The 14,767-nt window shown below is 51.6% G+C and overlaps 1 protein-coding gene across 1 annotated transcript; it reads right to left on the reverse strand.

Annotated features, from left to right (window-relative positions):
* Positions 1 to 9,445: 9,445 nt before the first annotated feature.
* LOC120673909 (NAC domain-containing protein 48-like) lies at positions 9,446 to 11,389 on the reverse strand. The gene is made up of 3 exons (XM_039954950.1): positions 11,100 to 11,389; positions 10,728 to 11,002; positions 9,446 to 10,228 (listed from the first exon to the last, which is right to left on the reverse strand). The coding sequence occupies exons 1-3, from the start codon at positions 11,266 to 11,268 to the stop codon at positions 9,803 to 9,805; spliced, it is 870 nt and encodes a 289-aa protein (XP_039810884.1). The 5' UTR covers positions 11,269 to 11,389; the 3' UTR covers positions 9,446 to 9,802.
* Positions 11,390 to 14,767: the final 3,378 nt, after the last annotated feature.

A 14,767-nucleotide genomic window follows, 5' to 3' on the forward strand; every position in this document is an offset into this window, starting at 1 on the left:
TCTCTACTCATAAGCTAGGTGTGAGGTTCAATGATCGAGCCTTGTTGGGAACGGCTGACGTGAGTACCCCCTTGCCCGGCGTGATCGGTTGGGTGAGTCGCATGGTCCTCGCATCGTGTGGGTAAAGTAGTACACCCTTGCAAGGTCATAATCAATTCGAATTGCCGCGCTCTCGGTTATGAGAGCTCATTATCCCATGAACTCCTCATAGAATTTCGTTTATGATGGGAATGGTTCATGTTACAGCTATGATCAGTTATGGATTATATTACTCTCTTAATCAACTAAAAGTATTTGGGGTTGGGCAAGATTAATTAATTCTGATAGGTGATAGTGTAGAGAGCTAATGCTTATGCAATAATTACTTAACCTTAAAGCTTTTACTTGAGCCATTGCATGATCCTTGTATATGTAATCGCGTAAGTCTTGCGAGTACTTTTTGTACTCAGGTTGCTTTCTAAACCTAGTTGCAGGTGAGCCAGAAGTAGTGTTCGGCCACTTCTACCCCGCTGATCCAAACGCGGGGGAAGAGTAGGTCGTGGTGGCTGTAATGTTGTCCTTGAGTAAGGCATCATTACCTTAGTAAGTCTTTATCGTAATCGAGCTTCGTGAGAGCATGTAAATGCAATAAACTTTATTTTTCTATTTAATATGACTATCGTGAGCCTAAGGCTTGTAAGTTAGCCTGAAACCCACCTAAATTGAACTTGTAATATTAAGTTTCGAACTATGTTTTTGATAAAACTGCTCTTTGTGGATTATTAGCGATGTATTCGATTGTAAACAGTATGTGCATATGCTGATTCTGGACGTATGTTGGAGCACATACCGGGAGTACCGGATTTGATATTATTTTGGATGAATGACGTGTCGGTTATTCGTGTCTCTAGATGTGGGATAACACGTGGCACGCTCTCCAGCAAGTACGTGTTAACTCTCATCTGGATGATAATGACCGGCGATTCGTTTAAAATAGTATCAAATTGGGCGGTTCTCACAATTGTGGCTGACAGGCTAAATTCTCGCATACAGAACTGACCAGCATCGACATGGTTAGAGTCCCAAGCCAAAACGATGCCCCCACAAACTCCAGCAACTGGGAGGAAAGAGAAGTTGGACAGGCGGCTCCCCAGAAATTCAGCAGCTAATCTATGTGATATGTTTTGTAGTTTGGTTTCCTGCAGACATACAATGAGCGGTCTGGCTGCCTACAGAAGTTTGAGCACCTCCTCACGGCGGCCGGGGCCATTTAGTCCCCGAACATTCCAATTGAATAGTTGGAAGGGCGTGCTAACCATAGAAACCACAGTGCATCACTAACGTGGGTGGTACTGCTAGCGGTGCGGTGATGGAGGCCATCACCAGAATTGCTAGCGGTGAGGTGATGGAGGCGACGACAACTCTGGTAGCCGAGGGGGGGTGCTGTGGAAGCGGAAGCAAGTTAAATGTTACAGTCTGTCCGTGCCACGAGTAGTACTTTTAGTTATCCTATCTTTAGGCACGCATTTGTCAGAATTTGGTGGGATTTGTTAGCTCCAGCTACTCCTAGTTTCTGTAGCTTTGCAACAGTGTTGGGTTGTGTGAGTTCTAGTGCTTCGATTCTGTTACTCTCCGCAGTTTCATCCATGAAGTCAGCTGCTAATGTACCATGTCTGCTAATGTACCTCCAATAGCATGGGATCCTTCATCCTGCCCAATCTAGGCCTCACAAGTTCGGACGGCTATTAGGGACCCAGGGTGGAACCGTCCACCCCCGGTCAATACCGTCTGCCCCCGGTCGTGGCAAGGATGCCGCCTATGCTCCTGGAAGAGGGCAGCCTCCATAGCGCCCCCGTGCGTGAACAGGGAGAGATCAGACTCTGACGGTGAAAGGTCGCCATGCCGGGGGTCACCATGATGGTGCGCGTCACAAAGCTGATCGCTGGCGCTCCCACATGACCCGCGCCATCTACAGGCTACTACCGACCGGGCCTGTTCCGGCGCTTCAACCTGCTCGCCGTGTACTCCACTATAGCACGTCGCGGCGCTGGATGGTTGGAGCTGCTCTTGGGTTTTCGGCTAAGTGTGTTCCAACGTTGTTCTCTAAACATGAAGCAAAGGTGCTCAATGTCTCGCGCCCTGGATTGCCAAGGCAAGATAGGTACGTGTTCTCGAATTTGGGAGTCGAGTCCTTTCGCAGAGCCACAAACTAAACTAGCATATCTGAATAATCTCAAGAGGATTCTTCAGAAGCTATCCTGTTCACTACTGTAGGGAATCTAGGTGGCCCAAATACCTACTATGCAGAGAACCTACACCTAAGAAACACCAACTCTAGATTCGGTTAGCCTTTTCAATTTTTAGCTACTTAGTGTATAAGGTTTGTTCGACGGCAGAGCCATCTTCTCACTTCCGGGTGGCAGAACCTACCAACAGATGAAGCTGGCTTTCGAGAGGCAGTGCCTTCCTACGATGAAGCCCAGACCCTTTGTAATCCCGGGTGGCAGAGCCGACCTACAATATATTACAACCTATACACTAAGTACTTAGAAACTTAGAGACTAACACTTACAAGGGAACTCAAACCTTTATTCATAACTCAACATGATACAACACAAGATAACACGTACACTCTTTGTGTGGATATCCTATGACTCACCATGACACACCTACACACTCACACCATGGCAACCTTGCCATGCTACCTAGGACTTAAATGGCACTCCAAGTCATAGCACTTGGGGGAGGGGTGGCACCCCTATTTATACTAGTACATGACCTCTAGGATGTTGCCATGTGATAACATTCCACACTATTCTAATCAAAACATTCAACTCTAGAACATTCTCATACTTATCCTAATATCTAGATATTTCTTATAATACATAAATATCTAGGTTCTAGAATCTTCTTTACTTACCTTCTCTTTTATGCTTTCCAAAATATTCTAGAATTTTACACAAGTATGCATTGTCATAATTCAACAACTACCTATGGCGATTGCATCTACTACATTTGTGTGTTGGTTAGCTTCCAAATCATGCCGATGAGGTTGTCCTCAGCAAGCAGCTCATGGGTTCATGTCCATGTGGGTAATGCGTGTAGTTTGACATCTGTTCAAGTAGCAGCTCAGTCTCCCTGACCATCCTCAAGTCTGAACCTAGTTGCAAAGTACAACATCGTTGCTGTGCTCGTGCTCTCTGCCTCTCCGCACCGCCGTCCTCGATCCTGCATTGGAATGAAACAAGGAGCAGTAGGAACTAGGAAGCCCATGCTGGCTGCAGCGATGAGGTACGAGCCAGAGCGCGCCAAAGCTCTCCTATCCTCGAAGGAAGCAGCGGTGACGTCCCCCCACCCCCGCATCCTCGGCCGTCGAGCCCAAGGGCGTGCATGCTCCACCACGCTCCAGAGACCAGAGGTGCGGGTGCGGCGAACCTGGATGGCTGGACCTCCAGCCTCTGCTAACGTGTTGGTATTAGTCCCACATTGGTTGTCGGGGGAGAACTGAACCCAACTTAAAAGTAAGGGGAGTCTCTCACCTCTTGGGCTAGCTTTTGGAGTGTAGCAGGATTTTCTTCGGGTGTGTGTCCGGTTAGGCCAACTCTTCTAGTTTTGGGCTGACACAACCGCCATGGCGCTCACCTACCTGATAGCGACGATCGAGTCCTCTGCTCTGCTAGCCCTATTCTAGTTTTGGGCTGACACAACCGCCATGGTGCTGGGGCATCCAGCTCCCGCGCGGGTGACAGCGACGATCGAGTCCTCTACTCTTCTAGCCCTATCTGGGCCTTACGTGTTGGATCCAGGGGCCAAAAATGGTTCAAGGGCTGGATAGTTTTAGGCTGACACAACCGCCATGGTGCTGGGGCATCCAGCTCCCGTGTGGGCGCCCACCTGCCTAACAGCGACGATCGAGTCAAATTTAATCGAAAACTGAGAACCGAACCGAAATAATCGAGAACCGAAATCAAAAAATTTAGATCCTATTCGGTTCCTAGTTCTCAGGAACCGAATTAACTCGATTACTTCGATTCGGTTCTCGGTTAAACTGAGAGAACCGAACTGAGGAAGTTTCAGCCCACTAAGGCAACTCATTAAGCCTAATAGATAGACCACCGGCCCAAGCCTAACTGGATCAGCAACCCTAGCCTTCAGCCCTTCACCCCTTCAGTCTTCAGGCGCACAAACACCCGAGCCGCCACTGCCTGCCGCCCAGCCGCACGCCCCGTCGCGGCATCGCCCACTCGCCCCGAGCCAGTGACGGTGAGCCCCCGACGGCCGATGCCCCGAGCTCTCGTGCCCCCGACACAGCGACTATGGCCCGGCCCCTGCAATCCGCCGCCGTCGCACGCAGGTACCGAGCTGCAAGCCCGCGAGCCGCCTTTGACCCCGCTGTCGCGCCGGCCGCCAGGTCGCCGTGCGCCGCCGCCCTCCAGGCCATCGTGTGCTGCCAGCCCGCCAGCACCACGTGAGTTCTCTCCTCTCTCTCTCTCTCTCTCTCTCTCCCCCTCTCATATTGCCTAGGGTTCCTCTTTCTTGATTCTAGTTCTTGATTTCTTGTAGACTTCAAGGGTCAAGGCTGTCAGCTCAAAGCTTCAAGGCTGCCTAGGGTTGTTTTGTGCATCCTGAAGTTTCGGTTCCTTCGGTTAGAACCGAACCAAACTGAAGGAATCAAAACCGAATTTGCTTGGTTCCTGATCTTGAAAGGAACCGATCGGTTCGGTTCTAACCGAACGCCAGCCCGAGCTCTGCTAGACCTATCTGGGCCTTACGTGTTGGATCCAGCGGCCAAAAATGGTCCTAGGGCTGGTCCAAGGGTGCAGCGACGATCGAGTCCTCTGCGCTGCTAGCCCTATCTGGGCCTTACGTGTTGGATTTAGCAGCCAAAAATGATCCAAGGGTGCTGCGACGATCGAGTCCTCTGCTCTGCTAGCCCTATCTGAGTCTTACGTGTTGGATCCAACGGCCAAAAATGGTCAAAGAGTGGACGGTATTTGAAACACCGTGCACCCCCCGTCCATGGTGCTCGTGCCGCCGTTGCCTCGACTCCATGCCGTGGCTCTCCGGAGAGCTTCTGCTTCCCTCTCTCCGCCGCACCGAACACCCTGTGCAGTTGTGTGCCGCGTATTTTGCGAATTGATCGAGCAGGCACAGTGTGGCATTCATTTGTCTTCAGGTTGTCCATGCTGGACGTGCTTGGCATTCAGCTTTGTTAGAAAAAGCTTGCGACTCCAATGGTATTTGTCCTTTGTTCCAACGGTGAAGTGCAGCTCAGCCTCTGTCCAACGTGAGCCAATTGACGACAACGCCGGCGAGTTCGAAACAGGAAGAGGAGCCGAGGACTATTCCTCAGCCCTGTTTGGCAGGGCTCCACGAGTGGCTCTGCGAGCGGCTCCGGCCGGAGCCCTGCCAAATGGGTGGGCGCACAGTAGCTCCGTCCTTAAAGCAGCACCCGAAGCCGTTTTCGGCTTTCACTTGGGAGGCGAAGCCACGGAAACGGGCTCCGCGTGGCTCCTCATTGCTCTTCCCACCTCTGCCCCTGGGCGCGGGTGCGCGCGACCACGCGGCCGATGGCTGCCGCAGGGGCGCGGCCCAGCGGGGAGGAGGGCGGCCGGACAGCCGGACGGAGGTGCGTGGAGGCGGCAGGAGACCGGTCGGAGGTGATGCGCGCCGCCGGCTTGTGGAGGAGGAGGAGGCGCGAGCCGCCGCCGGCTTGTGGAGCAGGCGCGGGCCTCCGCCGCAGGGAGAAGAGCGACGCGGGCCGCCGCCGCCACTGTCGGGAGGAGAGGAGGAGGCCAGCGGTGATGGGGAGCAAATGGCCGGCGGCGGCCGCGGGCAGACGTAGGGAAGAGGTTGAGGCGGCCGACCACGGCGGCGGAGATGGCTGGCCGGCAGCCACGGCCCGCGGGGAGGACAGGGGCGAGGTGGCCGACGGCGCTGGGGATTGGGGGAGGAGGAGGAACAAGCGACAGGAGAAGGGAGATAAGGAGGAAAGAGAAAAAGAGAAAGAAAATAAAAAAATGGAAAAATGAAAATGAAAAGGTAAGGGCATTATAGACATTTCACCTTTCCTATATATTTTAAACAATCTGGAGAAGTCGTTTTGCCAAACGTTTTACAAAATGACTCTAACTCATCAGAGAAGCCGCTCCATCAAAAAAGTCAGAGCTGGAGCTGTTTTTGAAGGAGGGGAGCCCCTCGTCTCCGTGGACCGTGGCTTCGGCTTCGACCTGGGGAAGCCGTCGATCAGATGGGCTGGGCGCTGAGTGCGGGTCTCTCGGAACGAAGTCCAGCCCGGTTCAGAGATGGTCCTCAATCTTTGCTTCAACTCGGGCCGAGACATGAGAAAAAGGCCCATGCGATTCTTCCGCCTCGGACCTTTGGTGTGGGCCTGATGTGACTAACGAAAGTGCAAATCGAATCAATGGTTATTTCTCGCTTATGATCGAGATGCGAAGTACATCAAGTTTAATTAAACAAAGCACGTATAGAATCTAAAAAAAAGCACGTAGCTGCACATCATTCTTATTTCATCTCTCCCCGTGTACACGAACCCTTTGTGTCCCTAACATCAACCGGCACGGCACATGGATAATCTTTACAAAGGAAATGCTTGGAAAAGTCAGCTAGCGCTGCACTATCTTCACTGCACAAGTTACCTACTGATGAGCTCGTACTTTAATCTAATGTCACTTGGTAGTAGGTAGAAACCAGCAGAGGATGCCCTCCAAAGCAAAGGAGGCGGCAAAACCAATCGGCGCCGCACTCCTCCAGTCCTCCTCCCTCTCAGTTTCGGCGCCGAAACTCCAGTGTGGAACCGGTAGATCAAAGAACGGAACCACGGCGCAGACGCGAACAGTAAACCGCGCCGCGCATCATCTCCGGTCAAAGAGCTCAGGCCGCCGCCGTAGCGCTGACGGCGACGCGGGCAGGAACGCCGGACAATTCCTTGGCTGGAGTACCGGACAAAAACCCATGTCGCGGCCCCGCTGGAAAGCTCGGCGGCGGCGACGGCGACGCCACCGTTTTGTTGGTATCCGGCGAGTCACTAGATGGAGAGCGGTGTTATCTTATCTTCAGCAGGAGGTGCGGTGCGATCAGCTGTTTTGTCCCTGGCTAGCGCTAACAGGCTAACCGCACCGCAGCTCGTCGTTGGCCTGGTGCCAAAGCAACGAACTGTGTGCTACTGTCCTGTGGATTTCCCGAGTCCAGAGCCGGATGGCGTTGGCTGCAACTTGCTCTGGTCCGCTGACAGCATCTGCCGATCTGACACCCGGGTCACCGCTTAGTCAGAATCTATACGGTCCCGCTGTAAAATTGTAAAAATAAAATTTTTGCACATTTAAAATATTAAACATAGACTAATCACAAAATTAATTACAGAAGTTATATTTAAACTACGAGACGGATTTAATGAGCCTAATTAATTCATCATTAGAGCATGCGTACCGTAGCAATTTACTCCCTCCGTCCCGCAAAAAGTGTATTTTTAGAAAATTTCAGACACATTACTCATCCAACAAAATGACCTTGTCGCCCCTAATACTTCTATCAATTATGATTGAAAACCGTGTTATTTATTTGATTTTCTGAATCCTCAATAAATGCATATGCATTGGAACTAGAAAAATAATATCTACTAAATATTTGATTGACTCTATGCATTTTCCTATGCAATGCTTTCTTGATACTTAGTATTACTTTAATGAAATGGATCTAATTAGGGCATCTCCAAGAGTTTGTCATATTTTACTTGGCATATCTTGTATTTTGCCAACTTCTAAAAAGATATGCCAAGTAAAAAAAAGCTTATCTCCAACAGTTTGGCATAATTCATTTGCCAAATCCAGATCTAACTTACATCAGGAACTCTGAGAGATAAACAAAATTATATTTATGCCCTTCCACCTCTTGAAAACGTAAATCAGGAACCCTTCTCTGTTATTTATTTCTTTTTTCACCCTCCCACCTGACTAGAAACCACGATACCAACCGGGCGTCGCGCGCGTATATTTACGCGCTGGAGGCTGGTTTTTCTCAAATTGCCAAAACTTGACAAGTCTTTTGCCAAACTGTTGGAGGAGTATTTTTAACGTTTTTGCCAAAAAATCAAAGATAACTCGATTTGCCAAACTGCTGGAGATGCTCTTATAAGCTAAAACTACACTCTTTATGGGACAGAATTTGAATGCTAAAACTACACTCTTTGTGGGACGGAGGGAGTAATGTCTAATCATAGCCTAATTATGATCATTATATTCGTCTCGCAATTTACAATCAAACTATGCTATTTATTTTTTATTTCGCCTTCTCTTTCGATGTGATAAATTTAGAATTTTAAATTTCGCAACACGTGAACAAAGCGTAGAACTGAAGCAGTAGTCTACTTGTCAGGCAACGGATGCGCGCGGTTCGCAGCACAAAGATGTTGCCGACCAACACGAGCACAACGCGCTACCACAAGCCACACGTGTGAGATTTACGGCCCAGAGCGGATGATGATGCTGGGAGCAGGCAAGATTTGACAGTTCGCCGAACGAGCGATAGGCAAGACGCGCGAGATCCGTGGAAGTCCGGGCTGGGCCGCCCGCCGTCGCCGCCGTGGATTCTAGGACCACGACGACTGCGGCGGCCTACACGTGCGCATTGACCTGCTCCCTCTGCCGTGCCCGCCGCCGCCGCCGGCCGGTCGAGCTCATCCACCCTCGCGTTTTTCAATGTGTTAGATTTGTCAGGTGAAGCGCCTCTTTTTCTACGAGCCCACGTTTCCTGCTCACTGGAAAACGTGGTTCAAGCACGTTCCTTCATCCATAAGCCAGCGCCTAGCTTAGCTGGAATGCAACTGGTCCGATGTTTGAAGTTCCAAAACAACTGCTCTGCAGTTCATACCTGTCAGAAGAACAAAAAACAGTACTCCGTATAATGCAACTAGATTTTCTCCTTCTTTATATAAGGGGCTCCTTTGAAAAAGAGCCAATGCAATTGCAACAACTACAATATTATGGAGGGCTTTTCTTTATGATCCTTGCAACTACCTGCTTAATGGCATACACTAGAGCTACCCCTGGACCAGACCAATACGCTACAAAGCCCTTATATATAAAGCCGTGGTTAGTTCTTTACATGTAAAAATTTTGCGTTAGAATCTTACTAATTTGAAGTACTAAATAAAATCTATTTACAAAATTTTTTACATAGATGGGTTGTAAATCGCGAGATGAATCTAATAATGCTAATTAATTTATGATTAATTCATAATTAGCGAATGATTACGGTAGCATCACTGTTGCAAATCATAGATTAAGTAGGCTCATTAAATTCGTCTCGCGATTTACAGCCCATCCATACAAAAATAATTTATAAATAGACTTCATTTAGTACTCCATACATGTATCCCAACATTCGATGTGACATTTTTTTGTGTTTACGAGATTTACGGGTAAAAATCTAAACATGACCTAACTAATTAACCAATGAAGGAACAGAAGCCCTGCACCGAATCAACCAACCATGTATGGATATGTACAAGTACACACACATGCCACGCACGATCGACCACCAATGCATCGCGATCTCTCCCTAGCTCCCGGCGGGGCCACACGGGTCTCATTGCCGCCTCGAATAATCCCAGTCCATCATCTTCTTGTTTTTAGTTTATGATGATGATGACATCTCCGTCTAATCCATCCCATCTTTAGAGCTCTTACTAGTAGTCAGCTAGGGCGGCTCGCCTGAGTCAAGCCCACGCCGCGGCGGTTGCGCTGCCGAGAGAGGCAGGCCAGCCAACCGCTCTGCCGTTCCCTTGGTTCGCGCACGAGACCGTCTAGAACGGCTTGCCCCAGTACATGAGGATGTCCTGCAGCAGCGGGTCGCCGCCGAGGCCCGCGCCGGCGCCGCCGTGGCCGGCGGGGTTCACGGGGTCGGAGGCGAAGGTGCGCTCCCACTCGCTGATCTTGGGCTGGCTCTGCACCTCCCGGTCGCACGCCAGCTGCTGCTCCGGGGACAGCACCAGCTCCGAGCAGCTCGAGTCCGCGTGCAGCCGCGGCATCGAGTCCGACGGCCGGTCGTAGTACGCCGCCAGGTCCGCGAACGCGGGGGGGAGCCCGCCCGGCGCCGCCACGAACGGCTTCTGCTCCGGCGGGGAGCCCGCCGCCGCGGCGAGCGCCGGCTTGCGGTCGCCGGCGGCCACTGGCGGCTTCTCCAGCCCGCCCTTCTTGTTGTAGATGCGGCACAGGACCCAGTCATCCAGCTGCACGGAGAAAAACAAATTGTCAGTCAGACACCGCTCGATGATCACGTAAGCACACTCTGCAACCAACCAAGTTAAATCTGACAGCGCCATTTCGATATCTAATAATCCCAGACGACCCCACCAGAACAGGCAGAACTCTAGCGCCATCATCGCCGGCGTGCTGCTCTCGTGGCCGTCGCCGTCGCAGGGCTCGCCGCGCGAGAATGATTGGCTGGCCATGGATGGCATCGAATGCTTTCCCACCGGCGACAGCGACAGCGACAGCCACGCGCCGCTCGGAATCATCCGGGCAAGTTGCGGCGGTGCAGCCCCCCTAGCATGGCCCATCTCCAATAAAAAGAAACTTTCAGCGGCCCAAAGCCATGGGCCACGCTTATCCCCCGCATTCATTTCGAAAGCAACAGCGCGTTACCATCGAGTTTCCTTTTTTCTTTTTGGGACGATGACACGAATTTGTCCTCACGTTACGGCCGGTGTTCACCGGCGAGATGCTTACCCTGAGGCTGTTCTTCTTGCGGGCGGTGCGGTCGACGTCGGCGAGGCGGTACTCGTGCATGATCCAGTTGGTCTTCTCGCCCTTGGGCGCCTTGCCGGCGTAGAAGACGAGCGCCTTCTTGATGGCGAGGGGCTTGGGCGTGCCCACGGGCTTGTCGGCGCCGGTGGCCTTCCAGTACCCGGACCCGGCGGCGCGGTTCGGCCGCGACCCGTTCGGGTACTTGCGGTCCCGCGGGGAGAAGAAGTACCACTCCTTCTCGCCGTACAGCGCCATTCCTGCAAACGAATTGAAGTCAGTTCATCCGTCAGGATCAGACTAGATCGCCCGGAATCGCCACTCATGTATGCGAGCAAGATCGGGGGCGTCACGTACTGGGGAGCTGCCATGGGTCGAACTTGTAGAGGTCGATCTCGGCGACGATGGGGACGGCGATGGGCAGCCCGGCGCAGCGGCGGCAGAGGTAGTGCATCACCAGCTCCTCGTCCGTCGGGTGGAACCGGAACCCCGGCGGCAGATGCAGGTCCTGGCCGCCGCCGCTCATCGTGCCTCTCTCTCGACCGCGCTTCCCTGCTGCTGCTCTGCTCTCTGCAGCCTGTCTGTCTCTGCTCTTCTTCTCTTCTGCTAATGGTAGGAAGAGGGGAGGAGGGCTTGAAACTTGTTCCGGGTGCGGAGCCGGGCATTTATAGCCGCGGGCGACCGCGACACGTGTGGCCCGGGCGGGCGGCCCCCGCGGTGGCGCACACGTGGAAGGCCCCCTTCTGACCGGTTGACTCCGACACGTGGGCGCCGGGAGGCGGCGCCAATTCTGTCACTGCTTACGTCAGGCTTCTTGGACGGAGGCGCGCTCGCGTCATCAGCGTGGGGCCAGCGCTGGCGTTCGCCGGCGCGTTCCGTTTCGGGAACGGACCGGGGGCCTCCGCCCTCCGGTGGCGGCGCGACACGTCGGGGCGGCCGAGAAAGTACGGATGGCTCGGCGCGGGAGGGGAGGGTGAGGAGGACGTGATGGGCAGGATAAGGATGAGTCGACGACGAGATGATGAGGCGGCCATAAGGGTGAGGACGACGTGATGGGCATGATTCGGCTGCGGCGTCGGTCAATGGTCAGCACCGCCCATCGTGTTCCCTTTCAGGTCCATCTATCTCCAGCTAGAAAGCGGTTCAGCTCCGGCGCCCAACTCGGCGACTCCCCGCTCGCCGGACGTGGCTGCTTCCAGGCCACGTCGCCGGCCGTTGGGGCCGCCGCCGCCGCCGCCGCCCACCGGCAGGACGCGATCGAACAACGATCGGTGCCGGCGCCGATTCGATCGTGTATGTCCCGGTCCTCCCGCTGTTGGTCTCCCGCATGTTGGCGTCGTCGTCTCTCTGCCCGATCCGAATATGCTGGGACGACGATCGTTAACCGTTGTCGAGGTTACACGTGGTTCCGTGTCATCCTGCGGACACGCGAGGCGCTAGGCCCCAAGAAAAACGTGATGGGACTGAGGACGATTCATTCGGCGCTGGCTAGGGACGTGGCTTGCCGGCTCAAGGTAGGCTCACACGCGTGTACTTGCATCATCATCAGATCGACATCGATCGTCTAATCATGCAGCTAAGTATACCGCGCCCGTATCTAAGCTAGTCGCCAAGATGCATGCCCGGATAATTCAGATGGTTAATAAAAAGGAGCTCTAATCATATCCCATCGGCGGCAGCGGAGGCATGATGCACTGATGCTTATCGCCTCACCGTTATCCGATCCCCTCCTCGTCGTCTTCCTCGTTGTCAACCGTGCGTGGCCACACGCGGGTTGAAAGTCTGGGGACTTTACTGGGAGAGATGCCGATGCCGCGTACAGGTTCTGGACACCGCCCCCCTCTCTTTCTCCATGGACGATGGATGCTGACGTACACTACTCGTATTCGTATCGTATCCACCACCAGCTAGCTAAAAAAAGAAGACGGATGCATCATCTGCCGAGTTCGCATATCCTCTCCTCTGCATCGCAACAATATTTACAATGTACACATTTAATTTGCGTATTTTAATCACGCACGGTGCGATGTACCGTGTGGGAACAAAACAGGAGATGCGCCTTTCACTAAAGTGCACGCGTCAGGGTTCAGGAACAAACAGTGACATGGATGTTGAGTCATACCTTACGCGTTCTTATCTCTCTAGAAACCTGGACATGTTTACGTGTGCCCAATGAAGCACCAGATGGCGTCGTCATTACCTGCAACCAAATCCAAATGGCAGGTATAGTAATTTAGCTGTGCCTTTCAAACATATATATATGATCTGTTTATTTTTCAAAAAAAGCAAGGGTCGCCTAGCTGCTTGCCTGCTTCCGTCAAGTTATTATATGTGTACTAGTTAAGTACTAGTTAAATAATCCACACGTCCTGGCTGGCTGTCTCTCAATCACTCGGCACACACAGAAAACCCATTCTCTAATGGCGTCTGGTTAGGAACGAAAGCACCCGCTAACCTAACTCCATGTATGATCTCGCTCCGGGATAGCCAAAGGCCCTTAGACCAAGTGGTCAAGGCGAACCGGCGGCACCCCACGGGCGGAGTTCGATTCCCCACGGGGACCAATTTTCGGGGTCGTGGAGTAAAAAACCCCTTCGCTGGGCATGAGCAGGAGCTTGGGCCCTGTGGGCATGGGCCAAGGTTCGGGAGATTTCTCGGCTGGGGAGTAATTCGTTGTCGCTTCCTCTTAATGAAAATGGATGGGGCCGTCACACCCACCCAGTCGAGTTTTTTTTATCTGACTCCGGGATAACGCCAGCAGCGTTTGTTTAAGGGATCTGGATGATCCCGCGGTTTTGTTTATGCTTTCGTCCTTTCATGATCTCGCCCAGTCGCCCACCAGCAAGGTTAATCTATGCTGGCTTAGTGGCGCATTAGCATTAGATTAACGAGTAATCAATGTGCAGCTAGCTGCCACGGCCGGGACAGAGCAGGACCGTGACTCCTAGTACGAAGACAGGTTTCGACATCTCCTCTGCGCGCACATGTCTATCTGCTTTTCCTTTTTTTTAAAAGGTTAACCTATTGTTTAGAGCATGTATTATAATATATTGTAAACAGACTGAATGTTGAGGTGGATGAGAGAGGAGAAACATATTGTAAATTTACAACTTACTTTGACACAAGAATTAAGAAGTGGACCATGTATTAATAGTGAAGAACGAAGTATATGAGTGGGCTGCAAAGATTCTTATGATCCGCAGCCGGCTGTATTATAAATCTTGCTCTTAGTGGTGTATTAGTATTAGACCCATATGATTCTAACCCCGTGGGTGATTAGAATTTTTGTGTGACATTTGGCTGCTAATGTGAGGCTATTTGATCGATAAGAGAGCTATATGGGTGCGCTTAGCTTCATACGTACAACTTTCCTTTTAGGCTAGTTTTAATGGAGAGTATCAACGCACAGTTATCAAGATTGTGAATTAGATAACCGAGCTACATGAGTGTTATGGTGATTACACTTCTCTTACATCTCATAACACTACACTTTCTCTCACTTCTGACTTGTCAGCAAATTTAATACCCATGACACTCTTTTTGAGATTGGCCTTAAAATAGTAGCGCAGGATGAATACGCAGAACATGCTCTATATAAAACACAATGTCCATGAAAAATGTAATTCGGTGATGATCAGATGAGTGATAGAAAACAGAGTGAGCTCCTAACAGGAAGACGATGTGAGCTGTCAGCACAAGCTTTGAACTAGCACATATATCTTTGAATGCTATTTTGCATAAATAGTAATAAGGCTATACGATGTGAGCGGATAGCTGTTTGGTTGCAGCCATAGATGAACACGTAATCTTCTTCATGTTTGAACACGTAAATACTCCAGTTGCAAATTTGAACAAAGACACACCCTTACTCATGTTTTAGACATTTGAAGCTTATTTACTCTGTGCACTGACTTCAGGTTTCAGCACCCAATGTTTTCAGTGGCTTGTGGGCCGAGTGTTTTATTCAATCCCCCATAGGCCACCATCTGGCCCACCATTCGGTATGAACCTCGGTCCGTACACGC

This window comes from Panicum virgatum, chromosome 5N (assembly GCF_016808335.1).
Source record: "Panicum virgatum strain AP13 chromosome 5N, P.virgatum_v5, whole genome shotgun sequence".
NCBI lineage: Eukaryota > Viridiplantae > Streptophyta > Magnoliopsida > Poales > Poaceae > Panicum > Panicum virgatum.